Source organism: Lytechinus variegatus, chromosome 10 (genome assembly GCF_018143015.1).
Source record: "Lytechinus variegatus isolate NC3 chromosome 10, Lvar_3.0, whole genome shotgun sequence".
NCBI classification, from domain to species: Eukaryota; Metazoa; Echinodermata; class Echinoidea; order Temnopleuroida; family Toxopneustidae; genus Lytechinus; species Lytechinus variegatus.
Genome location: NC_054749.1, coordinates 26,133,116 through 26,155,757, shown reverse-complemented (window position 1 = coordinate 26,155,757; position 22,642 = coordinate 26,133,116). Strand labels below are relative to the sequence as shown.

Here is a 22,642-nt window from a genome sequence, read left to right as displayed (position 1 = left end):
CTGCAATGTCGAGCATGTCACCCCCTTTAATCGTCCAGAATCTGACCAGGTAATTCCCTGATCTGACCAGAAGAATGATATGACAGGGCTCATAAAATTGCATCCTTAAGCATGTTCGGAAGGGCAACAGCAGCGCTTGACCGACAACTTCAAGTTTGGTAATGAGAAATACATGCCGATGGAGCCAACAGGTCATGACTGCTTCATGCCTAGTTCCAACAAATGCATTTCATTCATTATTAGTTTCGTTTTTAGGTTACTGAGGTCAAGTTCAATGTCAATGTACTAGTTGTTTAGATAAAATGAATAAGTTTGTACCAGTTATGTTTAATATCGCTAAGAGTGATACACTTGGGTTTTGCCTTCATTGTATAGCTTTTAGTATTTATTCATTATTTAACTTTTCTTTCGGGTTTGTGCGCCGGTTCCCCTGTCATTTGTCTAACAAACTTCGCTCTGGATTTTTTCTGCCCTTCTGAACATGCTCAAATGTATGATAACATGTTCCTGGATAGATCATGGAAATGTCCCTGCTCAGATCCTGGATGTACAAATGGGAGTTAACATGATAAGCACAATGCAGGAATACAGTATTCCAAACTTGGAATGGGCTGAAATGCAACGTTGTTACGTAACAGAGTGTGCAGTCAAAACCACTGAAGCGAGACCAATTATTTTGTTTATAGAATGTAGAACATGAAAATGACCTTTCTATTCTGGCACAATTATTTTAGATACTACCTAATTTTGGAATAAATTCAGCCCTATGTCAGAGGGACATTTTTCTGAGACGCGCTGTATAGTTAGCGGGAACAGGATAGAAACATTAGTAACTTTATACGTCTGTCATGTTGTAAAAGTAACGTCACGGAAATGAACGGATCTACCAAAAACAATAAGACATGAAGGGTGGGATCCCTCAAATGACTAATGTAATATATACACGACAAAAAGTACCCCCCCCCCCCCGCTTTAAATCAAAATGTCGTAACTTTTAAACGGAATAATTTTTAGATACAATATCTCGCAGGTAGTTTCCTACACTCATTGAGCAGCTCCTGTAAAAAATAGACCGATCGGTTGAGTCATGCATGAGTAATCAAAGACTGAGTTAAAACTGACAATTTTTTAAAGTCACAAAAGTCGTTTTTCAAATTTTGTAAATAAAATGTTTTGCGAAATTTATTTTTGTGAATTTTATGGTGCTAATGCTGTTTTACTATCCATCAATTTAGCCACTCCACACAAAATGTTGATAATGTACGTTCATGGTTGAGTGAGCATAATTTTTAGTGACGTATCATCATAAGGGCTCATGGTTATAAATCCTTTATAACTGTAAAAAAAAGTTAAAACTGAAAAAAAAGTTTCTCTGCCCCCTTCCCCAATTCTACATTCCGGATCCACCAATGATTTTTCAATATATTTAACTGATCCTCAGAAATGTTTAGGAAAAGAATGTATTTTATGCAACATAAAGAGCATTCATTCCTAAGCTTTCAAGTGTGCTCGCTCAACCATGAAAGTGTGAAAAGTTCGGAAAGTGTGACATTGAAAATGTCATCCCCTCCCCCTTGATGCGTACTCACTTATACATAAATAATCAAATCGATTCTCTCACTGACAGTTTTTCTCTGCCAACAGTTTTGTCATGAAACTTCGCACATGGCTTCAGAGTGACACTATCGATGAGGCGCACATGCATAGTTTATGAATCTTGTGTGCTCACTGAAGCATTAGACATATGGATTTTCATTTTTGTTTTAAATCAAATCAAATGAACTGTACAAGGAGGTTTGAGACAAATATCCGTAGTTAGCAATTGCATTTTTCCATTAACGAGAAAAAGAGCTATTCACATTCCACATATTTATTCAAATGTGAATGTTTAATCAAACGCCTTTGAATCATTGAAGAATTTTGATTAGCCATGTACATAACGAATAAAGTGAGAAAAAAATTAAACAATACTTGCCTATGGTATTTTTGTTTTCATTAAATTTTCATTCAACCGTAAAATGATGAATCATTCAATTTCATTTATTAACCATATAAAAAAATATTCAAATACAATGTAGAATAACTTATATATATGTACACTTTTATGATTTAAAAGTCTCCCATTATAATCCAGTTAAGTTATCGTAGGCTTAATCCCAAGACCGCATTCTGTTTTATGATGTGGACTTTCATGTTAGTAATTTCAATACTACATTCCACTACGATTTCTTAAAATTGTCGATTGGGAATAGAATGTAGCATTGTAATTTGATCTTCTCCTTAAAAAAGTCCGGTAGAAGTAATATTCCGATGGATCATGTCTTCTTTCTAGTTAGCATTACACCGTGGGAATATGACATTTTAACTCTAAAACCCAGGACTTCCACATTATAATTTCAAAGCTAAATATTAGCCATTAAAATTGTTTCATATGTGCTGTTTCAAGACGCAACAAAAAATTTGAACACTGGTTATTTCTTACCTGTCTCGCAATGGACTCCCGTATAACTGACTGTACAAGTACACGTGTAGCCGCCAGTAGTAATTGTGTTGCAAGTTCCTCCGTTTTGGCACGGGCCGGACTCACAGTCATCAACCACTGAATATAAATCAACCACAAGAGGTCGCTGTATAAATTAAATCTATCCCAATTCATTGTAAATACTAATCTTAATCTCATACGAACCCAAACAAAGGAGTTATTGTTTGATTACTGAAATAGGATGTGAGTAATCACAGATACAAAGTACTGAAAAAAACTTAATTTGATAGAACTTCTACAAATTTGTAGAGAGGAAAGCTAAAATAAGATAAAAGAAAAGCTGAAATCCGCTAAAAAGCTCAACTCTCAGATCCTTCTGAAAATTAAATTTCTTTAAATTTTCGAAGGACAATGCTGTTTTATTCTATTCTATGATAATTTACTTCAGACATTTTTTTGGAAAATAATTTTCATAGATTCCATTCTTTGTAACACATTTGTCATTCATGTATCTGTTATTAATATTCTTTACGTGTAGAAAATAAATAGATATAACTTAACTGAATATTTAAACATATTTCAAATTGACAAAAAATGTGTTGATTTTCAGTTCATCGTATGAGACTACAGATCTTTTTATTTGTAAGAGGGCTTGCCCCAGAGAAAAAATGGATTGAAAAAGTCATCTTTATATAAAAAGGTCACCATTTAAAGAATATGAGGATGGCAAAGATTGAACTACATTCTTACATTGATGAGAGAACTTAATTTTAAATGGAATTTTTCAATGTCGTATGAAAATGCTTTGTCAGTTGTTTGTTCTAAAATGGCGTTAAGAATAAATTCAGTGACAATTATTTGAGTAAAACTCTTTCAGTAATAGCTGTAATATCAATAAAATGCAGATGAATATTTTGAATTGCAGATCAACATACTGAGGATTAAAATTACAATAAAAAAACAAGACTCCGTTTGCAAGACAGAATATATTCGAGACAATCAATAAGTGTGAAGTTGCATTGTTCCAACTTTCGTAAAAATCAAGGGTACGATTAATCGCTAACCTTTGTGTAACGGTACCCTGATTGCCAATCATCTGGTGGGTGTTTCATAAAGCTGTTCGTAAGATACGAATGACTTTACGAACGACTGGTGATCCTTTCTTGTGCTCTGTGATATCACTATGTAATTGAGTTATGACCTAAGAACATGTTCCAGTCGTGCGTAAAGTCTTTCGTAACTTTACGAACAGCTTTATGAAACACCCACCTGGAAGGGATAATGACTATATAGTTTCAGAAAAAAATATATCAACATTTAGCCGACCAAGAGATACTATCATGGAAGAGAATGAATGCAGGAAATGAAAAATCTTGTAATGGTTTAAATTCCGGATTTTTTGTTAGTATTTGCTACGGGTAAACTCTCTTCAACGCACCAATTCCTTTGAAAATGCAAGTCAAACCGCAATGTAGAGTTGAGAGGCTTTTATCAAAAGTTGGTTGATTGGGACAGCGTCGGAATCTCTTGACTCCGGACAACGACAAAATTATTTGCAATTGTTCGTCCGGTGCAAATCTTCGGATGATCTGCTGTCCCAGTCCACCAAGTTTCCTCGGAGTAAATACGAAAACTCTCTATTGACAACATGAAAGCATGGAATAAGGTTATTCGCTCCTGGCTCATCAAGTCTTTTCTTTGGAAGTGTAAGGGTGGTGGACAAGATCAGAAGCTTCCTGACACAATCATGGCGACGTGGAGAACCAAGCCCGAAAATACTATCCACACATGCCTGTGAAAGCTAGCACCAATATAGGAATTTTAAAGGGAGATGCTGATGGTGGTGTTGGTTTAGATAGGATAGTTAATTTACTTAGTTATGTACTTACACAATCAAGGCTTCGATTTGACTTCGATTCAAGAGCAACTTAAAATAAATCGTATTCTGTAGGTCTATAGGACTTCAAACTATTTGGCAAGACAGGCCCAGTCCCTCGATTGCACCTTGCGGATATTTCGCGAAGAAATTCAAACAAACGACAGTTTTTTATATACCGACCGGAGGAGGAAACGAATCAATCGACAAAGGATGTTACTAAGTTGGAGGAATATTGGTAGACTGGACATGCAAGAAGCATATAAGATAAAACATCATGGGATGAAGACGAAGAATGAGGCCGAGCATGCGTTTCACGAAAGGAGAATCACTCAAAATAATTCATGCCCAATCAGAGATATTCATGGGCTGAGCATGCTTTAAGGAGAAAGAGAATGTTAGAGAGTTAGGGACTGTCTTCACTAGAAATCGAATTGAATCATTCCGCTTCATGTCCTGGGAAGACATGATGACTTTCTCATATAGTTTATTAATTGATTGTGACATAATAGTGACACCATGACATAACTAGCAATGAATATCATTTATGATTTACGACTTTTCAAACTCACCCACTCCACAGAATGGGCCTGTAAAACCGGTTGGGCATACACAGGTGTAATTTTGCCATTCGTCGATGCACGTTCCACCATTTTCACACGGGGTTTCTACACTCAAGCAGTCATTTCCGTCTACATATCAAAGATATATTATGTACTTATTAAAATCATATATGGACTGGGACAATTTCATATCATCAAACATATATAATACATCAATGGTGATATGGGTGTATTTTTATATGGAAAATGTGAGGTAATACAAGCAATGCATTTATGAATACACTCAAATAAAAATAACGACAAATTCAATATAGACGAGATTATGAATTACCATAATTAATATTAATATATGTCATTCTTATACTTTCCAAATCCTCAAATTATAAAATGTATAGATTTAGGCATGGAAATTTGCAAAATGCATAAAATCTAATGGCGTTATTCAAAGAATAATGACTGACTATCGATCAAAGAATGAAAACTAATTCTACAACGGGAAAAAATTGAGAACCACTAAAAAACACTGATATCAATGGAAATCATTATATACATGGGGTACGCATAAAGTATGTACACTTGATAGATGCCTATATATATTTTGTTTCAAATTTTGATAATCTGTTTTATATAACATATATTTCGCTAATATTACTATAGTTGTTACTATTATTTTGTTTATTTGTATACTATTATTTACATCGTCACTGTACACTGCGCCAAAGAATAGCATGATATATATACATATGTATATATCAGTACTTTTAGACTGGTATAGTATATACTATAAACATGATGATTACCATTAAGTAACCTTTGACTACTTCCTGTTCATTTCTAGAAGGATTGATCGTAATCACCTGAAGAAATTCTGAAGACCCAAGAACTTTCTATGTTCTTGTCAGTACGCGTGACAATATATAGAGCACTCGTGTTATATAAGCCGCCTGTGTATCCGGCACCATTGTTTGAAGCTTGGTCGTATTCCGGATTGTTTCCGGGCAATTCAGGACCAACCTCAACGGTGTCTTTAGACTCTTCCACTGAGAAGTTAAAAACTTCAACGCGAATGACATCAGCACCATGCGGCTTCACAGTGATCGCACAAGTAGTACGATGTGCTATGTTGGTCGCGTTAATCCATACGTTAGCCTCGTCTACGTTAGGGGCGGAGAAATCACAAATTTCTGTTGAAAAGAAAAAAGGTCATGGTGATTCAAAACATATTTACAAAATGAAAAAAGTAGACCCTTTAACACTACCACCTGTGCTTATAATGCAGATCGACATAACCTTGATTATTGTGATGGCTTTTAAAGGTTTATTACATTTTTTCAATTGTGATGAGAGTGTGAATTGTGAGATCTAACCAAATATGAATGATTATATCATCTTTTATGAATATTGCAAGTCGTGATCCTCACTGAGGTTGTACAAACGAGGTTCGGTGAGATTAATACGACTCCTACCCCCCCCCCCCATGAAAATAGATACTTCCTGTTGGATGTGCTTTATAAGTCTTGCCAAATTTTCCTCTTTTTTTCTTTTACTTGTCAGAATATACAACTTATCAGAAATATGTGTCATAATACCTTATTAAAAGTAACATTATGCATATTATCATCAACATGAATAACTCGATCGAGAGTACTTGCATATCAATAAGCAAAATGCAAATACAAATATTATAATCATGTTAATAATATTTACACACAATTTCATTACAATCATGGATAAGAACATTGCATTCAATGGGGAATTCTAAACTTAAGACTACTTCTTCTATTGCCCTTTTTTCCTTTTACTTTGCGCGAGCCATTCTTACTCTCTGAATGAAATGTTCGCTCAAGCATAAATAACCAATTCAAATTTGTCTTTTTGGTGCCAATACGACAAACGGGAATGACGGCAATAACTCGAATGTTGAAATATTTATTTCATATAATAATAATAACAGGCAATTGTATAGCGCCATCTATCCAGAAATAATCAATTCCGAGGCGCATTATTCACCGGCTTTAGCCCGAGCTGCCTGTCAGCGCTCAGCGCATTCAAGGAATTAATCCTACGGTTCCCATACATCCCACCTGGGTTTTGATTTGATTTGATTTATTTGCCAAGTCTATATACACATACATTTCAAGCATATTAAAGTATACATGGTATATCGATTCATAAAGCTTGACAGGATGAACCCATGAAAGCTCAAGAGCTTATTTCCAATGGGGTCCTAAATAGTAAAATCACACTTTATAGTAATGAATAGCAAAACGTATATACACATTAAAAAATTGAAATTAATATCAATCAAAAAGCAAAATAAATGAAATAGAGAATTCATATACATGTAGAAAACAGAAGTAAGAAGACATAAAAACAAGAAGAAAAAGAAAAGGAGGAGGAAAAACAGCAGAAGGGAAGAAGAAGAAGAAGAACGAAAAGAAAAAGAAGGATATAGGAAGATGATCAAGAAGGGGAATAAGCTAAAAGAGATAAGAGAGAAAGAAAATAAAAGAATGATAAAAAAAAGTGAGAAAAGAAAGGAGAGGAGCAAAAAGAGGAAAAGAATATGGAGAAGGGAAGAAGAAAAGAAGAAGATTAAGAAGGGGCAGGAAGATTAGGAGGAGTAATAAGAAGGGTATGAGAAAGAAGGAAAGGAAATAATCTGAACATCACTTTAACTGTAAACAAAAACAAATTAAAATATAATTGCTAAAACTGTTGACAATCTCTCGCAAACAGTTTAGAGAAGTTAACTCATTTGTTCGAGTATCTCATACTCATTGGCTAAGTAATCTTTTAGCACTCTCTTAAAATTTGCGAAGTTTCTGATCGCTTTAATGTGATTAGGGAGAGAGTTCCAGTACTTTATTGCATTATAATAAAAACACTTGTCAATAAGGGCAACGTTTTCGGGCAATACAAAGTTAAATTGACGATTTCTTGTGTCATGATCATGCAAATCTCTAACAAGATCAAAGTTATAGCCAATGTAATGATTCACCCTTGAATGATATATTTTGTGCGCGTGGTGAAGTATGAGTTGCTTCGATCTTTGATTGACATCCAGAAGACCAACAGCAGACAGCTCAGAGTAACCAACATGGTTTCTTGGACCCAAACAAAGAATAAATCTTACCACTTTATTTTGAATTATTTTCAATTTCTTTTGTTCCAACTTTCCTAAATTATTAAACCACACAGCGTTTGCATAATCAAACAAGCACTGAATGAGAGCAAAGCAAAGTATACGTCTCGCATGCAAATCCATGCAATTTTGGTATCTATACAGAAATTTCAAACGCGAATTTGCTTTTTTACTATAGACTCTACTAAAGAAGAGAATGAAACCTGGCTAGTTAAATGGACACCTAAATATTTTACTGATTCTTTTCTCTGAACTGTAGGATCCTTATATTTCACCTCAAAGCCGTCAATTTTTCTGGTATTACCTTTACTACTAAATAAAATGCTTTCTGTTTTACCGAGGTGTAGAGAAAACTTGTTGTCTGTCATCCAATCTACACAAGCTGACAGCTCTTCACTCAATTTTTTTCAACGGATTCGGGGTTAGAGCTTGAATAAAGTAAAACACTGTCATCCGCATACAACAGTAGCTTGCAGTCATGTAAACAAATGCACATGTCATTGATATAACTCGTAAAAAGTATAGGACCTAGAATACTCCCTTGTGGCACTCCACACTTTACAGGAAGTAGCTCTGAATGAACATTACGAATTGATACCAGTTGGTGTCGGTTTGATAAGTATGATTTGAACCAAGCTAAATTTGCCTTATTAAAACCTAACACTTGTAGCTTTTTAATAATATCTCATGATTTACTGTGTCGAAAGCCTTTGTAAATCAAGAAGCACCATGCCAACGAATCGCCCATGCGAGACTTGTGTTCTTACATAATTTGTTATATGAATTAGACTTGTTTCAGTTGAATAGTCGTGCCTAAAGCCAGACTGAAAGTCATAGATAATATTATTATCTTTGTAGTATCTTTCAATTTGAACAAGAACAGATTTTTCCAAATTTTCGATACTACACTTATACACTAATTGGTCTATAATTCCCGACATCTGTTTTATCTTTCTTCTTGTGCAATGGTTTCACTTTAGCAATTTTCAAATCGTCAGGAAAGGTACTTGTCATAATAGAAAGATTGATCATAAAACATATAGGCTTAAATAAAATTATTGCCCCATCTTTCAAAAACTTAGCAGGAATCAGATCAAGACCCGTTCCTTTTGATACATTCAATTTTTGTAATTCGTTATACACAAACTGCTCACCAACTGGTAAAAGCTCAAAGCTATCTTCGATTTAACCCTTTTCACTGTAGAACTTAGAAATAAAAGCTTCATCATTGTACTTTTTTAGCGATCTCAAAGTCGTCGTTTTGTGCTGGTTAACTACCAATTTATTCATCTTTCGCGTGCAAAAAAAGGAGTGGTCACTTATACCAAGATCAATAACACCACACTTATTGATTTTATTTTCTTTACTTCAGATTACGTGATCCAACAAAGATGAACAAGTTGATGTGACTCGTGTTGGTTCGTCGATGAGTTGACGTAAACCATTAAGATTTAATAAGTCGATATATTTTTTGGAGAAAGATGAATTGTGAAGTAGACAGATATTCATATCACCTAAAACGATAATTTCTTCATCCTTGCTGAAATTTTCCAGAGAATTTGATAAATGTTCAATAAACTTATTATCTTTAGGAGGTCTGTATAAAACTCCTAAAACGATTGGTTTTGATCTTGGTAAAAGTACATTAATCCATAACGATTCAGTATCTTCCGTCTGCATTTCACTAATAATGTTGAATGCTAGGTTGTTTCTTATGTATAAACAGACACCTCCACCATGGCCAGATGATATGTCATTGCGTATAACTTTATATCCATCTATATTAATTTCCTCATTGTTCACCGAATCATTTAACCATGTTTCTGTGAAAGCAATGACTGCTAGATTCTTTCTCTTAAAAAGAATTCGAAGTTCAGGAATTTTTTGTAGGATAGATCTCACATTGAGATGTACAAAGTGTAGACCTTTCACATCAAATGTATTTTCAAAATCTTGATAAAGAGCCGTTTGATCCTTCAAGCATTTTGGTTGTAAAATTGGTTCTGGTATATTTTCTGGTACTAGATTTTCGGTTGAGTGTAGAACAATGTGGGTAAATTCCTTGCTGAAGGAAAACAGGCCCGAACCCCACCCCCTTAACATTACACCTTAGAACCCTCACTCATTTAAATATAGATGAGAAAACAGAATACTTTTCAATTATGAGTGGGTTATCACCAAACTAGGTAGGCTGACCGTGTTTTGACCAAGTTCTTTACTCACGAATAAATTGAAAGCTTTCACAGTTGTTTCCAAAATATCCTTCATTGCAGTAACATGTTGATCTGTCGTAAAAGGTGCCGGTTGTAGCATCGTCTACACATGTACCTTGGCCACCGCAGGTGTCAGCTGCACAAGCTGCAAAACGAAAATTTAAGAAAATATATGTTTATAAAAAAAGAGAGAAAACCAATCAAGTATACATCAACGTTCATCCCTTTTTATTTCCCACTTTTTTATACAAAAGAAATATACATGACATAGATTTATGTTCATAAATCAAAATGAAATTACATTTGTTACACAAGGAATTAGCTTACTTTCTAATCAATCCATTTATTAAAGGACAAGTCCACCCCAACAAAAAGTTGATTTGAATAAAAAGGGAAGACTCCAACACGCATAACACTGATAATTTTATCAAAATCGGATGTAAAATAAGAAAGTTATGACATTTAAAATTTCGCTTAATTTCACAAAACATTAATAATGCACATCCTGTCTGAAATGCAAATGAGGAGATTATGACGTCATCAACTCACTATTTCTTTTGTATTTTATTGTATGAGATATGAAATATTCTAATTTTCTCCTCATTGTCAAGTGATACCAAGACTAAGTCCTCCCTGAACATGTGGAATTAGGATTGTTTAATTCAGTCAGATTGGTCATTATTGTCAAAGCTATACAAAATGAAATATTGTACAATTCAAACAATGAAAAACAAAAGAAATAGTGAGTGATAGACGTCATCGAGTGACTCACCTAGTTGTGCATATCACTGTTTTGTTAAAAAAAAGCGAAACTTTAAAATGTCATAACTTTCTTATTTTACAGATGTAATTTTCAGCACTATGCTAGTTTTCTTTTTCTTTTTTTATTTATATTCAAGTCAGCATTTTCCTGTGGTGGACTTGACTCTTAAGGAAGGGAAATGAAAGGAAAACAATGATTGGTAATTCTTCCATAATTCTTCGGGGGAAAAAATAAAAGAATGAAATTAAAGAAAATAAGGGATATTGGAAAATAGTAATATTTTCGGGTCACTATATCAAAATAATAATTCCACTGGCCCTTCACGCTCGCATTGCCTGTTTAATGAGATACATATCCTATTCATGAGGATTACAGCCCGAATTGTAATAAATTATATTCATGTTTAACCGCGATGGCAATATTTGTTGTAAAGCTCGAGTTTCCCTTCGAAGATATTTTTTTTTAATTCATTTCTTTATTTAATTTTCATTCAAACATAACACAAGCAATATAAATCACATACAAATCAACGGTTTGACATTTAAAGGAAAAGCGTTAATAGTAAGTGATATCCGTCCTTCGCTTCAAAGATTGCTAAATAGACTAATCTTTAGTTCGCCCAAAAAAAGTATGGTGCAGTGTGGACAAGCAAAAGTCTGCAGGGGGCTTTTCGACGCCGGAGTTGTTGCATGTCCACACATGGTCTGACACACCAGCCCTAACCACATCGTGCCAGCAAAACGGTTCTCAGCTTATTTTTCTCCCAGGTATCGCCACAATACTTCGGGAAAGCTCTTGATTAAAGCCCCTCCTCCGACCACCATGAGCATGATGAGAGCACTTGTCTTCCATCAGCTTGCCGGAGAGAAATCTCTTTGGCAGACGCTAGCTCGTCTGGAATTCTGACGACTTGCCCTGCGCATCTGAGTAGGGAGCGCTTGAGAATGGCTTTGCTTTCCGTTCGGGTTATCTGCAGAACTTCTCTGTCTGGCATTTTGTCCTGCCATAAGGCGTCTCCTATGTACGGAGTTCGGCTGCCTGACATGCCGGCTGTAGACTGCCCATGTTTGCTTATTTGCTTGAAATTTATTTCTGCGTTCCACATGTTCAACATAATACAACATAATCAATTATTACATAGATTTTACATATATTTACATTTTAGACACACGTATCATTTACAATCTCTTTCTGAATATAAAAGAAGTATATGAAAAATATTATTTAACTCAATTTCAGAACGCAGGAGACCGTCGTCATGAGCGACCTGCTTGATGTTGACGACGGCCTCTGCCCATGCTCTACTGGCATACAGCAGAGGGGACAAGATGGCAGCCCGGTACACCTTTAGTTTGGTCAGTAGATTCAGGGGCGGATCCAGGATTTTCCAATAGGGGGCACATTTTCGAGAGGAAAAAATAGACAAGCAAAAAAAGCCTTCACTTTCAAAAGGGAGGGGGCATACTTTTGTTATAACGGCATTTTTACATTAAAATTTTTAATTGTGCCTCTCAAAAGGGGGGCATTGGCCAAGACCTGCTGTCAACTGAACAGGCTCTTGCAATTCTTAAGGAGATCTCCTCATCACTATTGACAGACTGAGACAGTGAACGTTCAAGTTAAATGAACTTATTTGCAACCGTCAGCTTCTCACCGTTTACCGGGATGGATAGCTCTGTTTAGGAAATTGCAGGAAAGGGGTGATATTACTTTGTATAGCTATCGTCAAACGGAAGTAATTACAGTCTTTGGCAAATAGGTCCATGCATGCTTTCCTGCATGTCAGACTAGCTACTAGTATTCAATGCGCAGTCACCAGCAAAGAGAAACACATGAGCTGTGTCTTCCTGGACTTTGGCTTTAGCCTGTAGTTTCTGTAGGTTGAACGCTTACCGTCAAAATGGAAATTGATGCTCATTCCGACGTCGCCTACACGAAAGACATCGATCAGGCAGAGAACCTCAGGCTGAATAAGAGTTGGGCAAAGACACACCGTTTGAAGAAGTGAAAGACTCTCAGTGCACGCTTGTGTCGTGCACGCTAGCTTGCATGCCATCATGGAACTGTCTGACTACTGAAATGGCAGTTACACTCAGCCATGATCATCCAAGAGTTCTTCTGTGTACCTCTAGTTACAAATAAGCATATCTTGATATGTGGCAGTAAACGCATTTCTTGGGTTTGAAGATGGGTCGTTGATGTGTGCACTGTGAAGGAGACGTTTCTCGTCGAGACTGGATGCTGATATTGTAGATCAAACCAGACTTGGTACTTACATGTGGTGGCATGCACATCGTACATCAGAGGCACCGGCATAAACAGTATCACGAAAGAGAATCCAAGCAAACTCAACGGCTTCTGTGTCGAAGCTCTGATGCGCGGCAATTTGCTGTCTGCTTGACCTTGTCTGGGTAGCTGGATCCTGATGTTGTGATTTGAGATTGATAAGCGATGATCAGTCAAGGAGAGGAGATGTGTCCTAGATGTTTTGTTACGAGTGTATATGCCAAAGACTGTTCGTGATAAGAAGATGGTTTTGACGCGCCGGTTTCCAGCAACAGTAAGCCATTACTACGGCATTTCCCTAACCCATTCTCTCCCAGTACAATCAAGGAAATCAACCACGTGGTTCGATTTTTGTAGATCATAATCAGAAAATTAAAATCAAATCAGAAATACTTTTGAGCTTTTTCTGATTTTTTATTCTAAATTAGTGTTTTTATACACCAAAAAAAAATCAGAACACGGTTTCAGCTCTGTGGTTCTGTTTGCAAAAAGCAAATCGCAACTTTCTTTCCGCTCCGTGATTCTGTTTTCGGACAATCGCACCGCAAACATTGAAATTGCCGTCTGCTCTCTGATTTCTGATTTGATTTTCGTTCATCAATATTAAAGGTCAAGTCCACCCTAACAAAAACTTGATTTGAATAACAAGAGAAAAAATCAACAAGCATAACACTGAAAATTTCATCAAAATCGGATGTAAAATAAGGAAGTTATGACATTTTAAAGTTTCGCTTCATTTGACAAAATAGTTATATGCGTATCTTGGTCGGTATGCAAATGAGGGAACTGATGACATCACTCACTCACTATTTCTTTTGTATTTTATTATATGAAATAAGAAATATTTTGATTTTCTCATCATTGTCATGTGAAATGAAGTTTCATTCCTCCCTGAACATTTGGAATTCTATTATTTTAACATTTTGTGCTTCAGGCAAGTAGGTCCTAATCATCAAATTCGTAAAAATTTAAAGATTGTTTAATTCAAGCAATAAAAAACAAAAGAAATAGTGAGTGAGTGACAGCATCGACTCTCTCATTTGGATGTAACTGGATCGTTCATATAACTATTTTGTTAAAAATAAGCGAAACATTGAAATGTCATAACTTTCTTATTTTACATCCGATTTTGATGACATTTTCAGCATTGTGCTAGTCTGATTTTTCTCTATTGATTCAAATCAACATTTTTCTGAGGTGGACTTGACATTTAAAGAGCACCATCTACGTCAACAAAATGTTTAAAGCGCCATATTTCATAATTATCTTGATAGAATTCAAAGTAAACTACCGTTCTAGCATATATACTGGCAAGCTGTTGGTGTCGATCTGTATTCATGGTCGAGGGCTGTTTTGTCTCTTGTGAGGGATCTTTTTTTTGCATACATACATATATATATATATATATAAATACACTGTATATTTCCCTAGTAAAGCCACGTGTTTACGGTCAAATTTGCAAAGGTACAAAAAGAATAAAATGCCATATATAGGTTTACTTTTTTCCCAAACACTACGTGTTTAGGGTCCGATTTGAGCGAGGTGTGGGAGGTTGGGCGCCAATCCAATTTATGTAAAGGTAAAGCCGACGTCCGTGATCATGTCTGGTTTAGGGTGTTAATTCAGGGAATGCTAGAAGGGTTTCACACGACGATACATGATAAGGGCTGCATTTTCAGAATGCTTTTTGAAACCCCATGCATGGTCGCGTGTGGTATCAATGGAAGTGGCCGCCTCCCCCGGTATCACACCCTCATTTTGCATTTGTACGTTTCTCTCTGTTGTACTTAGAATCCTGCTGAAGGAAACTACGTCATTGCTGGGATTCGAACCCAAGACGCTTCTGTTTTAAAGTGCGGAGACTACTCAACTGAGCCGCAAGGCTCTACTCGCAATAATACTACCCGCCGAATGTCTGGTGTTCGTTGACCCCGGTCGTTGACTTCGTTATTCTGTCTGTCTGTCTGTCTGTAGTGGCTGCCACGCCCCCTTGTGGCCTTTCGTCGTACAATGATGATCTTTGGCTTCAATCACTGGCTTTAATCAGTTTTCCTCCGAACCTCTTCCTTCCGCCTTTTTCTGAACCTTTTATTTTGGCGTTCCCCTTATCTCCATAATATAGAGCCCATTTCCCTCGTTGCATCTCTTATAAGACTGTTCTTTCCGTCGTGACAGTTGAAAAGCCGGGCAGAAAAGCACACGTGTATCACTAAGTGTACCACACTGTATCACTAAGTGTTTTTTTTTTCTTTTTTCTTCAGAGGCTGTCTCAGCTCATACTGCAAGCTGTTGGTTTGATTAATTTTCGCTTTTTCTGAAGACCATCCGCCTAAATTCACATTTGCTACTGAAGCTGATTTACATCTGCTCGTGTATAGGGTCTTGCTCTGACTTTGAGAATGTGATACAAATTTTTCAAAATGTTCTGAGGTAGGTTTTAAATGGGACATCTACCATGTCTATTATATTCCATTTTTTAAATCTGTTCCGATGGATCCCGTAGAGCATAGCCCATCAACAACAGCAACAGTCATCATTTTCACCACCATCATCATCATTTCTTGTTTAGTGCATATTCAGTTATTTTGTCGTCTCTTTGTGCTTCCATAGGGTCTTTGGATATCCTTAGCCAGACCTTTGACATCACGCAACCAGTTCAAGGGATTAATCCTGTCAGCTACCCACTAAACTCACATGGGTTGAGTGCAGCACATTGTGGATCAACTGTTTGCTGAAGGAAAGTGCACCAAGGCTAGTGTTCAAACCCATGATCTGTTTCAAAGTCTGGAGGCTACTCAACCAGGCTACGATGTTAATCCCCTAGGCTCCGATGTTAATCGCTCAAATCTTGTTCGTGTTTCTTCCTTATGTCCAAGGGCGGAGATGCATGGTGTAATGTACCATAACTGATACATTAGCTTATTCTTCTTTCTTCTTGATCTACAAGTTTTTTATTCAAACAAAATTTAATTTGCTCTTTTTGTTGCCATTATCGTCATTATTTCGTTATTATTATTATCATCATCATCATCATCAACAACATCATTATCGTCGTCGTCATCATAACCACTTTCATTGTCACCATCATCACTATTATATAGGCCGGTTATTACTAATGCGCTTATGTTTTCAGACGCAGTTATTAATATCACTGTTAGCATTGCGATCATTATCTTGAGTGACAATACAATGGTTCTCTAACCATTATTCTAAAATTTATGTTACAAATCAAATTTGAAATGACTAAAAAGAAAAAAAAAGTTTCTCACATCCTGCAGTCTGGGCAGTTACTTCAGGCACCCGGGCCAAGCCCAGGAGAAGCAGCGCTGAGAGTCCCACCAAAAGCATCGTTACTTATCCAAAGGTATCGGACGAAGGCCGCGTTGGAAGACCAAGGAGGAAAACTCGCTGTTAGATACTTAGGTTTGGGCACCAACGTCCCAGTTCGCCGGCATCCACGAACCAACGCAAAGTGTCAAGTGCGGATCCCTGCTGCCACACCTAACTCACTTAGGCTGAGCAGTGAATGAAAGCGCATGCGCATGTTTCCAAGTTATCCAATCAAACTTCGTCCCCTTGAACTCTGGTTTTATGGATAACGCTCAAGCAAACAGATATCATTTTTGTTTTCGCTCAGATTTGAGGAGACTTTGTGTAGAGTTTATTCAAATGAGCTGCACCCTCTTCTTATTCTGCCAAACATTTTTTTTTTTTCTATGTCTATTTCTTCCTTTCTTTCAGAGCGAGCAGTCGACCGTGCTTTATGACACATTTGCATTTCAACTGCGGTGTTGCGGACAGGTTGTTTATATGGGGTAACTATTCAGTTAAGCTCTTGATATACAATTAGATTCACTTGGGTAACAATTAAAAGAGAGGCGGTATTAGTAGTATAATACATCGTTAAAGGTGAAATTGTATTCATTTTCAGCACTATTTTTCTCTCTCTCACACAAATGGCCCATACATGCTAAATGAGATATAGTCCATATATAGACATAAATAGTTCTTGTTTACTATACTCTTCTTTAAAAAAATGTGTTATTTCATTCCCAAGATGTCGGTTACTGAGTGATGGGAGTGAAATGAGATTTGACAACCGTTGCATCACTGTCTTCCATATACTGTAAAGATACGCGTCTCCAGATCGCAGCATTTTTTTAAGCGACTAAGAAGATAGCTACTGAATCATAGGCGGATCCAAAAAAAGAAAAAAGGGGAAAAGAAAGGAAAAAGAAAAGGAATGGAAAAGAGGAGAAAAGAAGAAAGGCAAACATAAGAGGGGGAAGATGAGTGAATAAAATAACATGAGGGGAAGACTTTGAAAATAATTTTTTTGAAAAATCCATATGTTGGGATATAAAATTTTCGCTCGCGCTTCGCGCTCGCATTGTCTTTTAGGGAATTTGCATACCTCGCTGGGGACATCCCGATAGACCGCGGGTCCGATAGACCGCGGGTCCGATAGTCCGCGGGTCCGATAGACCGCGGGTCCGTTAGACCGCGGGTCCGATAGACCGCGGGCCCGATAGACCGCGGGTCCGTTAGACCGCGGGTCCGATAGTCCGCAGTGCGTGTAAAATTATGATCAGATATATCAAAGTCATCGGGAGGTCCAAAGGTCAAATGATACGAGACCATGGGGTTCTAACAGGTGCGGATCCATGGGGGGGGGGGCGAATGGGAACTGCCTCACCCAACCCCCCGCTCAAAAAAAGAGGGGGAGAGGGGAAAGGAGAGAATGGAGAGAATAAAAAGAGAGAGGAAGATGGGAAAAGAAGATAATAGAAAAGAGAGTAAGAGGGGAAAGGAAAGACAAAGAAAAAGGGAGAAGAACAGGGGGGAAAGAAGAGAAAAAAAGAGAAGAGGGAAAAGGAGGAAAAAGAAGAAGAAAAAAAGGAAGGAAGAGAAGAATATTTAAATAGAGAGGAAGATGGGAGGAAAGATAAGAAAAAAGAGAGATAGAGAAGAGGGGAAAAGAAGAGAATAAACAGAGAGAGAGTGGAAGGGGGGAGAGAAGAAAAAAATTAAAAGAGAAAAAAGGGGAAAGGAAAGAAAAGAAAGAGGGATAAGTAATGGGGGAAAGAGAAAAAAGAGTTAGAGGGAAAAGAAAGAAAAAAAAAGAAAGGAAAAGAAGAAGAAAAAATAGGAAGAGAATAATATCAAAAAGAGAGAAAGATGGGAAGAAAGATAAGAAAAAGAGAGATGGAAATGAATGTCGAATGTCCGATTTGGGGATTTGAAATCTCATCTTATTAGGTTGGAATATAAAAAAAATCAGTTTAATCGTTGAAATATGTATCGTCTTAATGACTAACTTTTCGAGCAGTCCATGATATTTAACATTTCTGCTCGCGCTTCGCGCTCGTGGTAATCATCTAGTTACATACGCGTCCTGTTCAGGTTCACAAACATTGCCCAGAATGTTAAATTTTCAGGACATTATACATGAAATTTAATTTGTAGCTTGCATATGGCTTATGAGATTATAACACATTTATGTTGCTTATAAAGTAAATCTAGGAAATGACTGTTAGGACATGGGCGTTTGCCCCCCCCCCTAACAAAAAAAGAGTGAATCAAGGCTAAGAAAAAAAAGAAAAGGAAAGGGAGTAGGATGAGATATACTATTATTTTCCAAATATTATGTCAAAATCTATCACAACCTGGTATTTTTGTTATAAAAGTGTCAACATATTTGCTTGCTCGCTTCGCTCACTGCCAACTTCTTATTAATTTTATGCGATACGCCATATCGAGCCCCCTCGAAATTGTTGGCTCATTACGGCACTTGGACAAATCAACTTTGAGCAGCCGATCGGGGAAAATATGGGTGAAAAAAATGGTCCCTTCCCCTATTGGCGGAAGCTGGGTCCGCCCCTGACTTAGGCTTTCAGGATAAAATTCAGGAAAATTCTTTTTAAAAAATGAGATCGCGCTTCGCGTTCTCATTATTTATTTAGGCCTTGTGAGATACCTCAATGTGTTTTTCAAGAATAAAATCTCAGATTTTGTTTAACGTCTACCCCCCCCCCATTTCATTTATTTTTTTATCTTGTTGCCCTCGCCCCCCCCCCCTGCACCCATGCTGAATAAATACGCCACTGATGAGGATAATTAGTCGAGATTGCATATTTCCTAGAGGTTATCATTAATAACATTGAGGGTATACTAAAACAACAGTACAGAAAGTACAGCTCCCGTTCACAATATTCTAGTAGGGCTTACTCTGGTGAGAAGTTAAACCAAATTGAAACCCCCCAAAATCACTCGTGCTTCGCGCTCCCATTGATATTACATCATGGGCGGAAATCCCAGGGGGGACAGGGGGACGTGTCCCACCTACTCAAAATAGTAGGGGGGGACACAATATCAAATGTCCCCCTACTATTTTGGTATTTGATAATCATAGAAATACATCATTCTAAATCGAAATAAAACATGTATTTTGGGACGAGATGACCTTATTTTGTCGATGATAACTTTTTTTTTTGCTTGTCATATTTTCCCGCCCCTTGTCCCCATAGGCGGATCCAGGGGGCCGAGCTCCCCCCCCCCCCCCCTCTTGGCGGAGCAAAAAAAGGAAAAAAAGGAAAGAGAGAAGAGAAAAAGGAGGAAAAAGAGAGGAGAAAGGAAGAAAAGGACGACGAAGGCATAAAATAAGATGAGGGGAAGACTTGGAAAATAAAAAAAATCTTTCGTGCAACTATATAAAACTTTCGCTCTCGCTTCGCGCTTACATTGCCTATTAGGTGATTTACATATTGTTCAATGTGGAGTTCGAATATCAAGTTTGGAAGTCAATATACAACACATATTTCACCTCGGAAATCAAACTTTCATTAATTTGTGTAATTTACAAATTGGTTTTTAAAAAGTGCTCTGTAAAAATGTCAATTTTATGGTTCGAATGTTAACATTTGTTGCTTGTGCTACGCGCTCGCAAATTTTGATTTATCAGGTACCTATATTTTCGTGTATTCCATAAAGTTTTCAAAATATCCCTTTTCTGGTCTGATTTTTAAGGCGCATCAGCTAGAGCGCTGCACGCTCGCATTTTGATTGGCGAGTTATATAAATGTTACAATATTGTTTATACAACAAACTACTTAAAATCCCCTTTTCATGACAGTTTATCAAAAATTATAGCTCGCGACTTGCGCTCGCATTAATGGTCAAAAATATATAAACTGATGCATCCTATTCATAATCACAAAAGTGAAACGTCCAGTTTTTATGCCATGATATCATCACATTTCGCGCCCTCATTAGGCATTAATAAATATGATATCAATTTAATAATTAAATTGCCCCTTTGTTCCATCTCGCGCTTAGCAAGATGAATAGGAAGATAGTCATCATTTTCATATTCAGTTCAGTTCAGTTCAGTTTATTTTCCATTATTCATATACAGATATTTACATGCGTGACATGAGTATAACATAATTATCTTCAGTTGAAATAAATGGTTCTTGAGACAAAATTTATACGCAATAAGATTTTAAATCAGTGAAAAAATGGAGGGACCTAAGTTGAAAGCAAAGCTTGTGAGTTATAGGCCTCAATGGAAGGAGATAAAATAATATAAAAGGCTATATAGTTATTAAAATTAAAAGGTAAGAGAAAAACAAAAGTTTATGAACCAATTGGTTTAATCACATCTGTAGCACGCCCTGGAAGGAAAGTGATGTTTTAAAGGGAGGTATGTTGGTAAAATGGAGCTGCTGAAAGGTTTAGATATCTATTGCTGCCTGAACTGCATAATCATTCAGAAAATGTAATTTATGATATATGATGGCATGTTGTAAGGATGTCCCGGTCCTATGTCAAAACTCAAAGTAATAATATTATCAGCTCTTTTTAAGTGCGATCCATATCCACCTTACAATTTTTCTACAAAGTGCTAGAAATATAAAGCTGAAATTTACTCTTTTTTCAGATCGGACTATCAAAGCTTCATTATTTTCATGATTAAAGTTGTATTTAGAATGCCTAGATTCTAGGTCTAAATATGAAACACGCTCGCGCATGTTTATTCAGATACCCAACTTGTTCTCTAATTTAAATCATTATCCAGTTTCAGATCACAATATCAAAAATTTTCTGCTCGCGCTTTGTGCTCGCATTATTAATGTAGGAAGACCCCATATTACTCATCCTTTTGATGATTTACAAAACATGAACAGAGTGGCCCACTTTTAGGTCTAAATCTCGATTTTTTTTCTGCTCGCGCTTTGCGCTCGCATCAATCGTTAAATTACATAGCTATCCTGTTCACGATTACAAAAACTGATTGAAATTTTCCATTCTTTCTTTTAAAAAGTTAAAAAATGTTCAGCTCGCGCTTCGCGCTCGCATTTTTTGATTGTTGAAATATGTGACGCCTTCATGGCTAAGTGCAAGCAGTCCTTAAAGCCTGTGTATAGCTTTGCTAAAGGGTCAATAATGTGATTGATAATCGAATATTATCTAATATGACTGTCTTACTGAAGCGTAGAGACCGTTAGATATTTTTCCAACTGCACTTCTCTGAGAAAATTTCAAATATTCAAACCTTGGATATATTGCGCCCTCTCTCGGCGATGCTTCTTTTAAATTAAAAAAAAATGGGCATTCAAGCACTTATCTTATAAATTTAGTGTTTAGATATCCAAAAGTTACAGACAAAGAACATATCTTGAACGTTTCAGCCCATTCCATGATTTGGAATAGGATTTAATTGAAAGACAAAAACTTACAGATATTTTAATTTGATCGGGTGACCCGATCAAGTTAAATTTCCATGTAAAATCGCAAAATTTATCCTGTAAAACACATTTTCATTTCATATCCTCCACATCATAACTGTTATAGGGCATATCCATTCATATTAGCTAGCAATGAATTGGAATAGTGATAGGTGCATTTTGGTGGATTTACCAAAACTATACACAAGCTTTAACAGGTACCAGTTTAAAACGTATATTTTTTTTTGCTCGCGCTTTGCGCTCGCATTATTAATACTCATATTTTTTAAGGATTTACAAATCATGAATAGAGTGTCTCGTTCAGTAAATATTATAGGACTAAATCTAGAAATTTTCCGCTCGCGCTTGCTTTAATTGTTTACTCATATACCTACTCTGCTTGAGTTAAAAAAGTGCTTAGAATTTCCTATCTTTGGGTGAAAATTTAAAAAAGATTCAGCTCGCCCTTCGCGCTCGCATTATTTGATTGTTATATGCTACTTTAACAGGTATCTTTTTCATCAGTTCATTTCCCCTCGCGCTTTGCGTTCGTAGTAATTATTACGTTGCATACATGTCTTTTTCAGG

At 36.5% G+C, this 22,642-nt stretch overlaps 1 protein-coding gene across 1 annotated transcript in view; it reads right to left on the bottom strand.

Annotated features, from left to right (window-relative positions):
- The window catches only part of LOC121422208, a 42,174-nt gene extending 25,352 nt beyond the window's left edge, over window positions 1-16,822 (bottom strand). The window contains exons 1-5 of the mRNA XM_041617112.1: window positions 16,598-16,822; window positions 10,290-10,424; window positions 5,779-6,105; window positions 4,931-5,050; window positions 2,483-2,599 (exon numbers count right to left, since the gene is read on the bottom strand). Coding sequence (XP_041473046.1) covers window positions 2,483-2,599; window positions 4,931-5,050; window positions 5,779-6,105; window positions 10,290-10,424; window positions 16,598-16,676 — 778 coding nt within the window. The 5' untranslated portion in view covers window positions 16,677-16,822. The remainder of the gene's footprint in view (window positions 1-2,482; window positions 2,600-4,930; window positions 5,051-5,778; window positions 6,106-10,289; window positions 10,425-16,597) is intronic.
- Between the last annotated feature and the right edge of the window lie 5,820 nt (window positions 16,823-22,642).